We start from the raw sequence: 17,173 nt of genomic DNA, 5'->3' as shown, positions 1-17,173 counted from the left end.
GGATTAGGTCATTCTTGTTGGAGGTGAGATATATATAAATACATTCAACATTTTGACCTGAGATAGACTTACTTTTGGACTTATTTAGAAGATTAAAATTATTGGTTAACCCCAATGTATAGTTTGCATAACATAATTTCTGCTGACTTAAAATATTTGATACGGCCTTTCAAAACTAATTACTCTCTCATCACCTGGCCTCATTTTGACCTTGACATTACAAGACCTAATATTGGATGAAGACTTATTTAAATGAACCAATAGATCAATAATGAAAAGCTTCCAATGAGGGCATCTCACTTTATCAAATGCATCATCTTGTTTCCTTATTATCCCCCGCCATAGGCGGAGGGATATTGTTTTGGCGTTGTCCGTCCGTCTTTCCGTCCGCCCGTTGCCATATCTTGGAAGTGCTGTGGCGAATTTCATTGAAACTTGGTATGAGTATATATATGGATAAGAGGATGGTGCACGCCAAATGTCATTGTACACCATTTGATAATAACAGAGTTATGGCCCTTTGTATCTTCAAAAAATGCTTTTTTGAGAGTCAAATATAACACTTTTGTGTCCAGAAGCATATTGGCGGGGGATATCAATTCAATGAATTTGCTTGTTTAATTGGGAGTCTTCCCCTTCAAACTGTGCAGTGTTCGCCAATAACAGATCTTAACTCAGGAATTTTGAAAATACCCCTTTATTGACAACACGTATTGACACCATTAAACTGAAATATCAGAAATGACATCATTTTCACTCAAAATGCGGGCTTTTCGACCCATCCTCAAAGGGGGAAAGTACTGCGATCTGGGAAACCTGGGCTTAATGCATGTGCTTAAAGTGTTGTCTTAGATAAGAAGTTCAAGTCCACACAGGCTTATCAGGGCCACACTTTCGGCTTTTATGGAATTTTTGATTGAAGGCAGTCTCTTTAAAACAAAAATCTATTTAAGGTAAAGGGAAAGTGTCGCCCTAGATAAGCCTGTGCAGACTGTTGAGGCTTATCTGGGGCGATACTTTTCGCACATGCAATAAGCCCTGTTTTCCTGCAACAAGGCTGAAATAATCCGTTAGCTGCTCTGCTGATCTGTTATAGTTTAAACTTTGATATTTTTTACAGTAAAAACAATGATAAATTGTGTTTTTTTATGCCCCCTGATTGTATGATCGAGGGTATATATATATTGTTTTTGGCCTGTCTGTCTGTCAGTTATTCATTCATTCATTAATTGTGTGTCCCAAAACTTTGACCTTGATCATAACTTTTGAAACTTGATATTTGGCACACATGTGTATCTCACGGAGCTGAAATTTTTGAGTGGTGAAAGGTGAAGGTCATCCTTAGAGGTCAAAGGTCAAATATATGGCTTCAAAGTGGCAGAATAGGGGGCATTGTGTTTCTGACAAACACTTCTCTTGTTTGGCAGATGATATCAAGGCCAGTAGGTTCTAAAGACGTCCATGAATTGACAATCTCCAAGACAGAATTTGAACAGAAAGAGAAAAATCATGAAGAAATATACAGTGGCTTTATACGAAACAGAAAGGTTTGTTCTCATTTGTTCTTATTCTTTGAAATGGTGGTATATTAGTTGTATGCAGTAGGCCTTTATTTAGAATTATGCAAAGGTGTTTATTGGCAAAATCAAACATTTCTAAGTTTCATTATAATGTACAAATGCACCAAAAAAGATTGGTCTGCTCGTCTTCTAGCCAGTAATGTCACTCATGTTGCTGTTGAAAATGTATTTTTTTAACCAGGTTTTCCGAAGGAAAAAACTGGTTATTAGATTGGCGAATGCGGGCGGGCTGGCTGGCTGGCGGGCTGGCTGGCTGGCTGGCGGAACAAGCTTGTCCGGGCCATAACTATGTCGTTCATTGTCAGATTTTAAAATCATTTGGCACATTTGTTCACCATCATTGGACGGTGTGTCGCGCGAAATAATTACGTCGATATCTCCAAGGTCAAGGTCACACTTTGAGTTCAAAGGTCAAAAATGGCCTTAAATGAGCTTGTCCTGGCCATAACTATGTCATTCATTGTGAGATTTTAAAATCATTTGGCACATTTGTTCACCATCGTGGGACGGTGTGTCGCACGAAAGAATCACGTCAATATCTCCAATGTCAAGGTCGCCACGACTAAAAATAGATTAAAAAAAAAAAAATTACAAAGGGGGTTAATTTTGTTTGTTCATTTCAAAAGTTCAGTTTGAGTTTTCTCCCTTTATCAGATTTTTTTTCACAATGAAAACCTGGTTTTGTGACAATTTTGTCCCTTGTTAGGGTTAGAAATGAAATCTTAAAAACTTGCATGTATTAAAGTTTTTAATCTAATTTGATTTTCCAACAGACTAAAATTCGTCAATTTGCATATCTTAGGGATAAAGGTTTAATATGATTATCAGAAATGCACAGTGGCTTTGTATGCAACAGAAAGGTTTGTTAGTTATCATCATCAGAAATATACAGTGGCTGTTACTTGTATCCAAAACAGAAACATTATCAGAAGAATACAGTGGCTGTATCCGAAACAAAAAGGTTTGATGATTTTATTATCATAGGTCCTAATTCTTGGAAATGGTGGTATTTCAGTTGTCTGCTCTATGTCTGTATCTAGAGTTATGCAAAGGTGTGCATTGGCGAAAAAACCCATTTATATCACATCCAGACAAAATTTAAAGTAAAAAGTACTTTCTAGTGTGAACCTTAAACTTATTTTTTTGCGAAGTTTATCAATATCTTGATTGTGTCCAATATGAAATCATCATATCAGGATGTGTAGAGTTAGTTGAAGCCTATTTATTTTAGCTAGATTGCATAGAAAGCCTAAGGCTTATATGAAACGCTCTCAAGTCAGTTTCCAGGGACATACATGTATGTGCTGGCTAGAGCAAGATGATATATGCTATAAAAAAAACATACAAACAGATTCCTGATTAATTAGTTTAGAATGAACAGGATTCTTGCTAAGAAGAGACTTCCGTTGTGCAATAAATAAATTAAATAAAAGTGGAAAGTGTTGTCCCAGATCTGGGACGACAACTAACACAAGTGAATAAAGCCCCGTTTTCCCATAACAATGCTCATGATATCTGATCAGTACAAAAAACAACAACAACAGGCATCCTCTCTATCTAGCCTGGAGATGCCACTCATGTCTCTGTGTCTATTTTTAGCCTGGAAATGCCACTCCTGTCCCTGTGTCTATTTTTAGCCTGGAAATGCCATTCATGTCCCTGTGTCTATTTATAGCCTGGAAATGCCCCTCATGTCTCTGTTTTTTTTTAGCTTGGAGATGCCACTCATGTCCCTGTGTCTATTATTAGCCTGGAGATGCCACTCATGTCACTGTGTCTATTTTTAGCCTGGAGATGCCACTCATGTCCCTGTGTCTATTTTTAGCCTGGAGATGCCACTCACGTCCCGGAGGAGGACGAGACCCTACGCAGCCTGATACAGGAGGAGTCGAGCTGGGAACACTTCACGGTGGTGGTCGTACAGGGCATAGGCAGGGAGCACGCGACATACCTGCGGGAGAAGATCAAAGAGTGGCCTCGACAACTAGCGTAGGCTTTCTGTGTCCTTCAACCCTTTGCATGCTGGAAAATTTGTCGTCTGCTAAAATGTCATATGCTGAATTTCTAAAATTAGCATTTTCTTTGATGTTTTTCAAAGAATACTATCAGAATAGCAAACAGTTTTTATCCTGATGTGACGCCATGTTCTGTGGCGTTTCATCTGGATCCAAACTGTTTGCAAAGGCCTTCAAAATTCAGTTCCAGCACTGAAAGAGTTAAAGCCTAGGCTTAATGAATGTACGTAAAGTGTCGTTCCAGATTAGCCTGTGCAGTCTGCAGGCTAATCAGGGACGACACTTTACAAATATAATACTTTTGTGCTCTGACACCCTGCTTTGAAAATCATGCAGTGAACCCCTTTCAGCTGACAATCAATGCACTGCAGCTGGGCACAAATGCAATTAGTGTTGCATCTGTCATCTGAGACAAAAAGGGTCTTGTTTAGAAAAACTGGTCGAAATTCATGTACATAAGTTTTATGTGGTATTCTGCTGTGTGTATTCATATAACCTCTTATCAGATTGGAAAGCAAAATGTTCATAACTTTATGCAACTTGTAATTTGCACTGGGGGAAGACTTTATGCACTTGAATTAACCCCAGTCTTCTTGAACAAGGCTCAATTACGTGTTATTGCTGTGTTTCAGACATATAGACCACTACAATAACAAATATCCTCTTATATATGTTCTATGTATGTGTTTCAGACATATTTACCACTACTACCTTCATGGGCCCAATGGCAATGTGGACAATGGAGAGAGTACAGCGAGGGCACCGTCTCCCTTCCAGAACATTGATATACAGGTGAGGAGATCAGGAGAGTCAGTCTGAGACCAGGATTCAACACTTCGGCACGTCTGACAGACATTGTCTAGTAAGATCGGTGGTCGGGCTAGTAAAACTGTGGGCTAGCTTGTCTGACTGGTCGTACATAAAAGAATCTATATTGATTCATATAACTAACTGCTGTGAAAACCTTTTTCCTTAATGTGTAAAATTACTCTCGTATCCGTTATTTACATCAGATTAAAATTAGCATATATAAATAAACGCGGAGCATTCACATGATTCATCGCTATTTTTAGATGTGAAGTAGAGCTTCCCGCAGGAATTAATTGTTTCCATTGGTCAAGTTGTCATGAATATTAATACTATTCTGCAGTGTCATGAAACTTTACAGCATGTTATTACGACTTCTATAAAAAAAAATGGTATCGTCAATGTAAACATTTTTGAGTAGCAGACAAGATAATGCTATTTAAAGAATGGCCTTGTTCAAGTTCGGATGTTCATCTGACAACTCAGTTGAATAAAGGAGATTTTGACTGTAAAACTGACAGGAAACGTAAATAAAAAAAAACGAAAACGTAAAATTTATCCTATGGAAAATCGAGTCAGTTCCCATGGCTTGAATTTGACGAAGAATAGCAAAAAAATTGTTTTATTTTATTGTTTTACTTTATGCATCAAAATAACTTTCTGGTGTTCACTGATTATTTACTGATAAATCCTGATAAAACAGTAACATGATCCAATTGGGTTTATTTGCTGTGTCATTTATGGTCTAGTAGACATCAGATTCAGGCTAGTACATTTTAAGAGGAGCTGGTCCGATGGTCTTGCTGTAAAAAAAGTTAATGTCGGACCCTGGTCTTAGAGCCTCTTTTTGAGAAAACATGGCTAAATATTTGTGTAGTTTTGTCCTATATTAGCCTGTGTGGACTGCTAAATTTCAGTTTTATACATTTAGATAAATTTCCTAAATTACTATGGTATTTTTGCCATATGATACAAACAACCATATTATAGAACTATTAACTATGGAATTACTGACTGTGAAACCATTTTTGAATTCCAACGGTTGAAAAAAAAACAAGGGAAAAAACGCTTCAAATAACATCGTATACACATTATCAAAGTTCTAAATCCCCAGTTTAGTCATTGTATGCGTTCTTCAAAATCAATTTCAAAAGCATCTCAAAATCCTTTTTGGCTAAAGATAACTAATTTGTACATTTGTTGTTGTACAATGACCAGGTTGGTGAAATTGGAAAAGCAATTTTGTTTCTCTAGTCCCTGTGTTAGCCAACAAAAAGTTCAAAATTACACACTGAATAAAATGTGAGAGATATGGTTATAGCGTCCACAGAACTAGCAGAAGACCCAGATTCAATCCCTGTATGCGTTCACCTAGTGTTATATCAACCCTTTCCCCCATAAGAAGCAAAGTGACAATTGCTTTTACAACCAGCATACAACCAGAACAGCCTGCGAGTAACTTGCAGTCTGTTCAGGTTTTATGCAGTTTGCTGCTCTTCAATAACTAAGTGTTGGAAATGAAGCCTTTAAAACTTGAATATAGTAAGAAAGATATTTAATTACAGTTGAAACCCGATGGCTCGAACTCGTTGGGACAGGCAACAATAGTTCGAGCCATCTGGAATTCGAGCCATTCGATTTCTTATAAACTTTTGTTTACGAACAAGGCTGCAGTACATTTTCACCTCCAGTTGAAGAGTACACATATTGCTTAAACTCCGTACTACTTCGCACTACTTACTGCTTTTGAATTTATAAGTTCATATAAAACAAATTTATACTTAATACTTTAATTTATGTATATTTTAAAACAGTATCAAATGCAATTAACAAATAGCATTTAGTAAATATTAGCACGTTTTAGTGTAGCACATTTTAAGGTAACACAGAGCGCTAAAGAACAAAACATGCATAAGCACTAAATACTCATTATTTACATACGAGTCAGCACTACATTCCATTATTTATTTATATTTTTTTGAAAAATGACATGTCCGTCTGTGTTGCGGTCCGTAGAGCTCTGTCGCCGAGAAACGAAGCTTTTTAGCGATTTTTGTTCTGTTCATTTAGCTGTTGAAGCCATTATGATAAAGCATCTACAAGAACGCCAGCTCCTATACAAAACGTCATCTTTTACTCGAATCAATTAACGATTGAGTCAATGATATGTTAGCAAACAGGTGTTAAATCAATAATTGCGTGCCTTTAATCAAGCGGTTATAATCGATAAACAGTTTATGCGACCGGTATTAAATCAATTTGTGCTTTCCTTTAATCAAGCGGTCCTAATCGAATAACACTTTTTTGGGACCCAAAGCGAGCTCGAGCCATCCGAACAAAAAATTGTGTGAAAACTGTAGCCAGGACTGTGAAAACAGTTCGAGCCATCAGATAATTCGAGCCAAGCGAGTTCGAGCCATCCGTTAAAATGTTATATGAATATATAGGCATACAAAATCGGTGCTTTGATGCTAGTTTAAGCCAACTGGAAATTCGAGCTAAGCGAGTTCGAGCCATCGGGTTTTCGACTGTAAATGTAACTTTCTAAGAGACTACAAATGCGTCAAAATATGTATCTAAGTGGTATAGGGTTATATAGTGGTTAATCATCATTACAGATCAAAATGAACCAGAAACAGCAGATTTTAAAACAGATCAGCCTGAGGGACATAGAGGACGACATGCAGAGCCTGTTTGTGCGGGGGGCAGCCAGCACGTTTGAGTTTACTGCCATCATAGAGGGGACCAAGGTGGAGGGGGTACTGCGATATCACCCCTTCATGTACGACAGGGAGACTTACCCCTTTGATTACAACGAGAAAGGTATGTATGATAGAATAATAGAATAAGTTACGTCTTGAATAACAATCAGAATTAAATGAGTTTATGAACTAAAAAGGACATGATTAATTAACCACTTAGATACGTATTTTGACATGTTTGTTGTCTCTTAGAAAGTTATATTTAATCGAAAACCTTTCTTACTAGATTCAATTTTTAAACACTTCATTTCCAACCCTTAGATACTGATAAGCAGCAAACAGCATAAAACCTGAACAGACTGCGAGTTACTCGCAGGCTGTTCTGGTTTTATGCTGTTTGAAAATGCCATTTTTGCTTTGCTTCTTATGGGGAAAAGGGTGAGAAAAAAATAAGAACACAAATCGAAGCTGTGTATGTTCTCATAGCTTATCAAACGTACGATTACATGTAAAATTACAAATGTAATGTGATTTTTTAGTAAAAAGGGACAATTGTCATTAAAACTTGGGGAAAATTGTAAAATAAATGAGATCCATTTTCAGCATTTTTAACTGAAAACTGGGCTTAATGCATGTGTGAAAAGTGTCATCTCAGATTAGCCTGTGAAGTCTGCACGAGCTTAACAGGGACGACACTTTCCGCCAAAAGTTGATTTTTGTTCAGAAGAAATTTCCTTCAAATGAAAAGTTACGTAAGTGTGGAAAGTGTTGTCCCTGCTGAGACTGCACAGGCTGCACAGGCTTAGATGGGATGACACTTTAAGCATATGCATACACATGTAAGCCAAGTTTTCCCAGCATCTTGCTCGTATTGGAAACAATATTCAATTATGGCTTGCTATCTCGGCTCATATCTGAAACAAACTTCATGATAAGTACTCAGGGCTACAGATAAGCTTTTAGGGGTAATTGGGTAATACCCTTCAAAATAAGAATGAATTGGGTAATACCCTTCAAAATAAGAATGAATTGGGTAATACCCTTCAAAATAAGAATGAATTGGGTAATACCCTTCAAAATAAGAATGAATTGGGTAATACCCTTCAAAATAAGAATGAATCGGGTAATACCCTTCAAAATACGAATGAATTGGGTAATGGAAATGTGATTGGGTATCCAAAAGTATGATACCCGCTCATATAAAAAAAATAATTGGGTATTTGTACCAAAACAAACAAGTGAATTGGGTAATTGCAAATAAACATGAATTGAGCATCTCAAAACCGTACCTACATAAAGTCACTGTTATGTTTTCAATTGCAGTATAGGTTGTTCCATCTTTCTGCTACCAGATTCAACAATCTGAAGCCAAGGGAATTTCTCTATTCACTCATTCTACTTGTTTTTGTTCCAATATGGGCCAGTACTTTCGTTTTGGAAACACAACACACCCCATCAAAGGGGGCTGGAATGATGTTTGGATAGTATAATATAGTGTATTTTGACCGAAAATGCCCAAAACCAAAATTAAATATAATAATAGTAACACGGGTTTCAACTCAATTTTTAGCTCACCTGAGCGATAGCTCGAGGTGAGCTATTGTGATCACTCAGCGTCCGTCCGTCCGTCCGTCTGTCTGTAAACAATTTGTAAACATCTTCTTCTACTAAACCATTTAGCCAATTTCAACTAAATTTCATGTGGAGCATCCCTAGGTCATGGGACAAAAGAATTGTTAAAAAAAATTTGATCGCATAACCAAGATGGCCGCCATGACCATATATGGTAAAAACCTTAAAAAATCTTCTTGTCAGAAACCGCTCATCAGATTTTCAAAAAATTTCACAGGGATGACCTTTGAGGGCTCCCCTGAAAAAGTTGAACTTTGCATGTTTATTCGTTTTTGCCTATTTTGTGAAAACTTTCAAATATCTTCCACATTTTTTGTCCGATCCTTTCCAAATTTGCACAGTGTCTTTATATCAATGAGGACACGAACCCTACAAAAAATGAGCATTATTGGTCTATGAAGTACAGAATTACCTCCCCTTGAATTGAGAAAATGGTGTTTATGCAATGAAGTCCAAATTTTTCATCCAATTCTTTCCAAACTTGTAAGGAATGAGCATGGTTCAAACAAGGGAAACAACTACGGTTTATGCATGTTCTTTTTATTACAGATTTGCCTCCCTTTAATTCATTCAAAATCTCATTTTACAGCAGAGATTCCAAATCTGACCTGTAAATGAGCCCCATATTTACTGCCAGTGCTAGGTTACCTTTCCCATTTGATCATTCTTAAGTATTGGTCTTGTAATGCTGCTACTGCTTCTGCCTACTGCTACTACTAACAAACTACTACCTACTACTACTACTACTACTAACACTACTACTACGTCTAACTACTACTACTACTACTACTTTCTACTACTAACTACGAACACTACTACTACAACACTACTACTACTAACTACTACTACTACTACTAGATCGACGCTACGACTAAACGAGACGATACTACTACTATTACTACTACTACCACCACCACCACCACCACCACCACCACCACCACCACGTCTACTATTACGACTTCTACTACTACGGCCACTACTACTACGACTTTTACCACTACTACGACTACGACGACGACGACGACGACGACGACGACGACGACGACGACGACCACGACGACGACGACGACGACTACGACGACGACGACGACGACGACGGCGACGACGACACGACTACTACGACTACGGCTACGACGACTACGGCTACGACGACGACGACTACGACGACGACGACTACGACGACTACTACTAGGACGACTACTACTACTACGACGACTACGACTACTACTACGACCACTACTACTACTACTACTACTACTACTACTACTACTACTACTACTACTACTACTACCACTACTACGACAACTACTACTACTACTACTACTACTACTACTACTACTACTACTACTACTACGACTACTTCTACTACTACTACTAGTACTACTACTACTAGTACGAATACTACCAACACCACCACCACCACCCCACCACCACCACCACGTCTAATACGACTTTCTACGACGCGCCACGTACGACACGAGGGGACCACGACGACTACGACGACGACTACAGAGACGACTAGACTACGACGACGACGACGACGACATACTACGACGAACGACGGACGACGACTACGACGAGATACGACGACGACTGCGACGACGACCACTACGACCACTACGACGCGAGACTACGCTGACGATACGCTACGACGACTACTACTACGACACTAACGATTACTACTACTACTACTACTACCACTTGTCTATACTACTTATACTACACTACTACTACTACTACACACCACACCCACCACCACCACCACCACCACCACCATTCACAGTGACAAAAACGTATTCACACAATGGCTGCTACTACAACTTATAGCCCATATAGGGGGGCATGCATGTTTTTACAAACAGCCCTTGTTTCTATGGGATTTTAACCACAACTGTTCATGTTTATCTCCGACACATATTTTTAGGTCACCTGTCATGAAGTGACACGGTGAGCTTATGTGATCGTGTGATGTCCAGCGTCGGTTGTGCGTGCCTGCGTTTGTCCGTGCGTCCGTCCGTCAACAATTTGTTTGTGTAGACAGTAGAGGTCACAGTTTGCATCCAATCTTGATGAAATTTGGTCAAAATGTTTATCTTGATGAAATCCGGTTTGGGATTGTATTTGGGTCATCTGGGGTCAAAAACAAGGTCACTAGGTCAAATAATAGAACAACCTTCTGTAGACAATAGAGGTCACAGTTTTCATCCAATCTTTATGAAATTTGGTCAGAATGTTTATCTTGATGAAATCTGGGTTGGGATTTTATTTGGGTCATCTGGGGTCAAAAACTAGGTCACTAGGTCAAATAATAGAAAAACCTTGTGTAGACATTAGAGATCACAGTTTTCATCCAACCTTTATGAAATTTGGTCAGAATTCTTGATGAAATCTGGGTGGGATTGTATTTGGGTCATCTGGGGTAAAAATCTAGGTCAAATAAATAGAAAAACCTTGTGTTGACAATAGAGGTCACAGTTTTCATCCAATATTTATGAACTGTGGTCAGAATGTTTATCTTGATGAAATCTGGATTGGGATTGTATTTGGGTCATCTAGAGTCAGGAACTAGGTCACTAGGTCAAATCATAGAAAAACATTGTGTAGACAATAGAGGTCATAGTTTTCATCTGATCTTAATGAGTCAGGTGAGCGATTCAGGGCCATCATGGCCCTCTTGTTTTATTTTCTGACAGCCATCAGAGTCCGGTTGCATTGCCAAAAAAATAATACATATCGATAGTGTCATTAACTATGCCCTTTGCAATTGTTTTAGATTTAGATTTATTTACCACGACAAAGAAATCTATATGTTTTTTTGTATTTTTTGCAGAACTTTTTGTCTGCCTCGAGACGCCATTTTGTTTGACTCTCATGTGTTATCATCTAAACGATTGGTAATTATGTTACCAGATAAAACAAGCGCTTGTCGATTAAGAATCGAGTCAAAACAGCCAAAACAAAACGGAATTTTTCATTACGCATAGAAGGCGGCTCGAATTGGGTATGCGCGATTTGTTTTGCGTACGGGTACGCACAGATTTTGAAAAAATTGCGTATCCACCTATTTTTTATTGCGTATTTATGCAAATATGCAGCTTATCTGTAGCTCTGTAAGTACTAATGGCTGGCACTGTTGTTATTGTGTTTTCTCCAGTTGAAATGACTTTCGAGGACGAGCATGGTTATGCAGTGTCCGAAGTCCCTGCGCGTGGACGCAAGCCAATCTTTGAGTGCTTCTGGAATGGACGTCTCATACCTTACACTCTTATAGACAGGTGATTAGTTTTATCCTTATTAGCTCCACTTGCCAAAGGCCAGCGGGGCTTATGTCATGGTTCTGTGTCCGTTGTGCGTGCGTGCATCCGTGCGTTAACTTTTCCTTTAAACATTTTCTTCTCCTAAACTACTGGTCCAATTCTGATGAAAATTCTCAGGAATGTTCCTGGGGTGAACCTCTTTCAAGGTCAAATTTGACCCTGCCCCAGGGGTCACAAAATTGAAAATTTGCTTATATAAGGCCTATTTTGTGAAAACTTTCAAAATCTTTTCCTTCATAACAACCATTGGGCCTAGGGTTATCAAATTTCGTATTTAGAGACATCTAAAAGTCCTCTTCCAAATTAGTTTAAAATATGTCCCTGGGGTCAAATTTGACCCTGCCCCGGGGGTCACAAAATTGAACATGTGCTTATAAAGTGCTTATTTTGTGAAAACTTTACAAATTCTCTTGTCCATATCCATTGTTCCTAGGGCTACCAAATTTGGTATGGAGTGACATCTTATAGTCCTCTACCAAGTGTGTTCAAATTATGCCCCTGGGGTCAAGTTTGACACTGCCCCGAGGGTCACAAAATTGAATATATGCTTATATAAGGCCTATTTTGTGAAAACTTTAAAAAAATCTTTTTGTCCATAACTGTATGACATAGGGCTACCAAATTTGGTATGTAGTGACATGAAATAGTTCTTTTCTTAGTTTGTTCAAATTATTCCCCTGGGGTAAAATTTGAAACTGCCCCGGGAGTCACAAAATTGAATATATGCTTATAAAGGGCTTATTTTGTGAAAACTTTAAAAATCTTTTTGTCCATAACCATTGGGCCTAGGGCTACCAAATTTGGTATGTAGTGACTTCTTATAGTCCTCTACCAAGTTTGTTCAAATTATGCCCCTGGGGTCAACTTTGACCCTGCCCCGAAGGTCACAAAATTGAACATATGCTTATATGGAGCCTATTTTGTGAAAACTTTAAAAATCTTCTTGTCCATAAACATTGGGCCTAGGGCTACCAAATTTGGTATGTAGTGACATGAAATAGTTCTTTTCTTAGTTTGTTCAAATTATTCCCCTGGGGTAAAATTTGAAACTGCCCCGGGAGTCACAAAATTGAATATATGCTTATAAAGGGCTTATTTTGTGAAAACTTTAAAAATCTTTTTGTCCATAACCATTGGGCCTAGGGCTACCAAATTTGGTATGTAGTGACTTCTTATAGTCCTCTACCAAGTTTGTTCAAATTATGCCCCTGGGGTCAACTTTGACCCTGCCCCGAAGGTCACAAAATTGAACATATGCTTATATGGAGCCTATTTTGTGAAAACTTTAAAAATCTTCTTGTCCATAAACATTGGGCCTAGGGCTACCAAATTTGGTATGTAGTGACATCTTATAGTTCTCTACCAAGTTTGTTAAAATTATGCCCCTGGGGTCAAATTTGACCCTGCCCCGGGGGGTCACAAAACTGAACATATGCTTATATAAGGCCTATTTTGTGAAAACTTTAAAAATCTTTTTGCCCATAACCATCGGATCTAGGGCTATCAAATTTGGTATGTAGTGACATCTTATAGTCTTTACAAAATTTGTTCAAATTTTATCCCTGGGGTCAAATTTGACCCTGCCCGGGGGGTCACAAATTTGAACATATGCTTATATAAGGCCTATTTTGTGAAAACTTAAAAAAAAATTCTTGTCCATAACCATTAGGCCTAGGGCTACACAATTTGGTATGTAGTGACATTGTATAGTCCTCTACTTAGTTTGTTCAAATTATGCCCCAGGGGTCAAATTTGACCCTGCCATGGGGACCACAAAATCGATTATATGCTTATATAGTGCCTATTTTGTGAAAACTTTAAAAATCTGCTTGTCCTTAACCATAAGGCATAGGGCTACCAAATTTGGTATGTAGTGACATCTAATAGTTCTCTACCAAGTTTGTTCAAATTATGCTCCTTGGGTTAAATTTGACCCTGCCCGGGGGGTCACAAAACTGAACGTACGCTTATATGGGGCCTATTATGTGAAAACTACAAAATCTTTTTGTCCATAACCATTGGGCCTAGGGCTACCAAATTTGGTATGTAGTGACATCTAATAAACCTCCGCTCTTTAATTCAAGTTGTTTTCATCCGATCTTCACCAAACTTATTCAGATGTTGTATCTAGATGATGTCTAGGTCAAGTTCAAATATGGGTCATGCCGGGTCAAAAATGAGGTCACAGGGTCACTTAGTGCGTTTTAAAGATTGAGCATGGTGTCCGCTCTCTAATTCAAGTAGTTTTCATCGGAGCTTCACCAAACTTGGCCAGAAGTTGTATATAGATGATGTGTAGGTCAAGTTCGAACATGGGCTATGCCGGGTCAAAAACCAGGTTACGGGGTCACTTAGTGTGTTTTAAACATTGAGCATGGTGTCCGCTCTCTAATTCAAGTAGTTTTCATCAGAACTTCACCAAACTTGGTCAGAAGTTGTATCTAGATGATGTGTAAGTCAAGTTCGAACATGGGCCATGCTGGGTCAAAAACAAGGTCACGGGGTCACTTAGTGTGTTTTAAACATTAAGCATGGTGTCCGTTGTTTTTTGTGAAAACAACATTCAAAGTATTCTGTGTCAATGCGGAATGTGGGGGTATTCGTCACGTCTGTGACAAAGCTCTAGTTTCATTTGTTTTCAATAAACCGTTTAGTATGATATTTTGTAATAATGAAGATTCATAACTGTGCCGCGCCACTTCAGTCTTAATTAATTTGTGTGTAACGTTATATGAAATCTAATGCATTAAAGAGAGTAAAATCATTTATGTTTGTTGGCATCATGTCATGGATGAATCAAACCATGAAATCAACAAAAATTGAGTTGTGTTCTGAGAAAACTGGGCATAATGCATGTGTGTCAAGTGTCGTCCCAGATTAGCCTGTGCAGTCGGCACAGGCTAATAAGGGACAACACTTTCCGCCTTAATTGAATGTTTGTTAAGAAGAGACTTCATTTAAACAAAAAATGTCATAAAAGGAGAAAGTGTCGTCCCTGATTTGCCTGTGTGGATTGCACAGGCTAATCTGGGACGACACTGCGCACATGCATTTAGCCCAGTTTTCTCAGAACACTTGTCAATTTATTTCCCACAAATAATCATGATCATACATTATGAAGACTTACGTACAATATTTCAGCTTTGAATGGTGTGAACCACCCAAAAAGGTGAAAACTGTTCCAGCGGAATGTTACAACAGGTATATTTCAAGTGTTGTCATTTTACTTAATTGATAACAATGATAAGCAGTTAAAAATAATTTCCTATGGTTCATGTCAAGCCGTGTTCTGGGAAACTAGGAATACATTTGGGTAAAATGGTGTCCCAGATAAGCGTGTGCAGTCCTCACACTTTCACTCACACTTTTCTCTTTGTGCAGTCCTCACACTTTCACTGACACTTTCCTCTTTTATGGACTTTTTGTTTAAATGAAGTCTGTTTTCTCAGAAAGTGTCGTCCCTGATTAGTCTATGCAAACTGTGTAAAGTGTTGTCATTTGACTTTATTAATAACAATGATAAGCAGTTTATTAATTATGTCATAGTGATTATATATATTATCAAATATTGTGACTCGCATGCATTTGTCCTTCTTTAGCTATATGACCAGTTAAGATCCATAGAATATGATACATTTAGATGTTGTCTAGAGTATACAGACCGATCACTATTTTCTTTCTTGTAAATTGACTGCTTCTACTTAATTCAAATGTGTGTTCAAAATATTTATGTAATATGTCACCACTTTAAGTTTCACTGAGCAGAAGTCCTTTATTGCATTGATGATGACACTGACAATTATTTCAAGTTTAAGAAGAACAAGAAAATTATTTGTTATCAATTACTATTAGTAACATTGAAAAAAAATAACATAGTATATGAAACATATTCGAAAATGTGTAAATGCTCTGGTTTAGAACTCATTTCGAGAGTTAGGCAATGTTTGTCAATGAGTGAATATGACAGTCAAATAGTAGATTTTACACTGGTTGATACTCACTTTGAGCCCAATGGCATAATTGATTTTGACTCAAGTCCATCCACAATTTTGGGCTGTCTGGCATGTCCCTCTATTAACAGTGCAAAATGATGCATGATGAACAAGGCTTGGAATGAGGCGCGCTCTAGGGAAAATAGTCTGTGTAGTCTGCACAGGCTTATCAGGGGCAACTGTTTTCTTTAAAAATTTATGAATTTTTTCTCTCTTGTCTCTTTATAACGAAAATCCTATCCTGGCACAAAGAGTCGTCACTGAATATGGGACAATACTTAACCCTGTCCCACTCAGAGCAATGGCACAATGGCTTTGTGCAAACAGCATAAAACCAGAACAGCCTGTGAGTAACTCGCAGTCTGTTCAGGTTTTATGCTATTTGTTGCTAATCAGTATCTAAGGGTTGGAAATGAAGCCTTTAAAACTTGAATTAAGTAAGAAAGGTATTCATTTAAATTTAACTTTCTATGGAACTACAAATGCGTCAAAGTGCGTTTTGAAGTGGTAAAGGGTTTACTCACAGAGTCAATCGTATGCCTTGTAGGTCATAGAGCTTACTATACTCAATATTGGTTGCAGAGTGTCTGGCGTACTGTGGACAGATGACAACTTTCAAGTGAGCACCAACAAACTCACCTTCATAGATCTCGAGTTGAAACTGAGGGACAAGTTGGCCGTCTTCAACAGGATTGTCAATGGGCAGGTATATATGTAGCGAGGAAAATTAGTGCAAAAAAATGAAATTGGGAAATTGAAAAAGTGTTTTTAAGTTGTCAATTTTATTATGCCCCTCTTCGAAGAAGAGGGGGTATATTGTTTTGCACATGCCAGTCGGTCTGTCCGTTGGTCGGTTTGTCCACCAGATGGTTTCCGGATGATAACTCAAGAATGCTTAGGCCTAGGATCATGAAACTTCATAGGTACATTGATCATGACTGGCAGATGACCCCTATTGATTTTGAGGTCACTAGGTCAAAGGTCAAGGTATCAGTGACTCGAAATAGTGAAATGGTTTCCGTATGATGACTCAAGAATGCTTACGCTTAGGATCATGAAACTTTATAGGTACATTGATCATCACTGGCAGATGACCCCTGTGGATTTTCAGGTCACTAGGTCAAAGGT

General features: G+C 38.2%; 1 protein-coding gene across 50 annotated transcripts in view; it reads left to right on the top strand.

Annotated features, from left to right (window-relative positions):
- LOC127857616 (structural maintenance of chromosomes flexible hinge domain-containing protein 1-like) overlaps positions 1-17,173 on the top strand; it is a 157,546-nt gene that overhangs the window by 7,545 nt on the left and 132,828 nt on the right. For all 50 annotated transcript variants that reach the window (XM_052394142.1, XM_052394147.1, XM_052394127.1 and 47 more), the window contains exons 7-13: positions 1,428-1,547; positions 3,406-3,569; positions 4,288-4,387; positions 7,021-7,225; positions 11,891-12,011; positions 15,195-15,254; positions 16,628-16,751. In XM_052394142.1, coding sequence (XP_052250102.1) covers positions 1,428-1,547; positions 3,406-3,569; positions 4,288-4,387; positions 7,021-7,225; positions 11,891-12,011; positions 15,195-15,254; positions 16,628-16,751 — 894 coding nt within the window. The remainder of the gene's footprint in view (positions 1-1,427; positions 1,548-3,405; positions 3,570-4,287; positions 4,388-7,020; positions 7,226-11,890; positions 12,012-15,194; positions 15,255-16,627; positions 16,752-17,173) is intronic.

Source organism: Dreissena polymorpha, chromosome 14 (genome assembly GCF_020536995.1).
Source record: "Dreissena polymorpha isolate Duluth1 chromosome 14, UMN_Dpol_1.0, whole genome shotgun sequence".
Lineage (NCBI taxonomy): Eukaryota > Metazoa > Mollusca > Bivalvia > Myida > Dreissenidae > Dreissena > Dreissena polymorpha.
The sequence above is the reverse complement of the archived record's forward strand: the minus strand, read 5'-3'. Positions and strand labels throughout refer to the sequence as shown.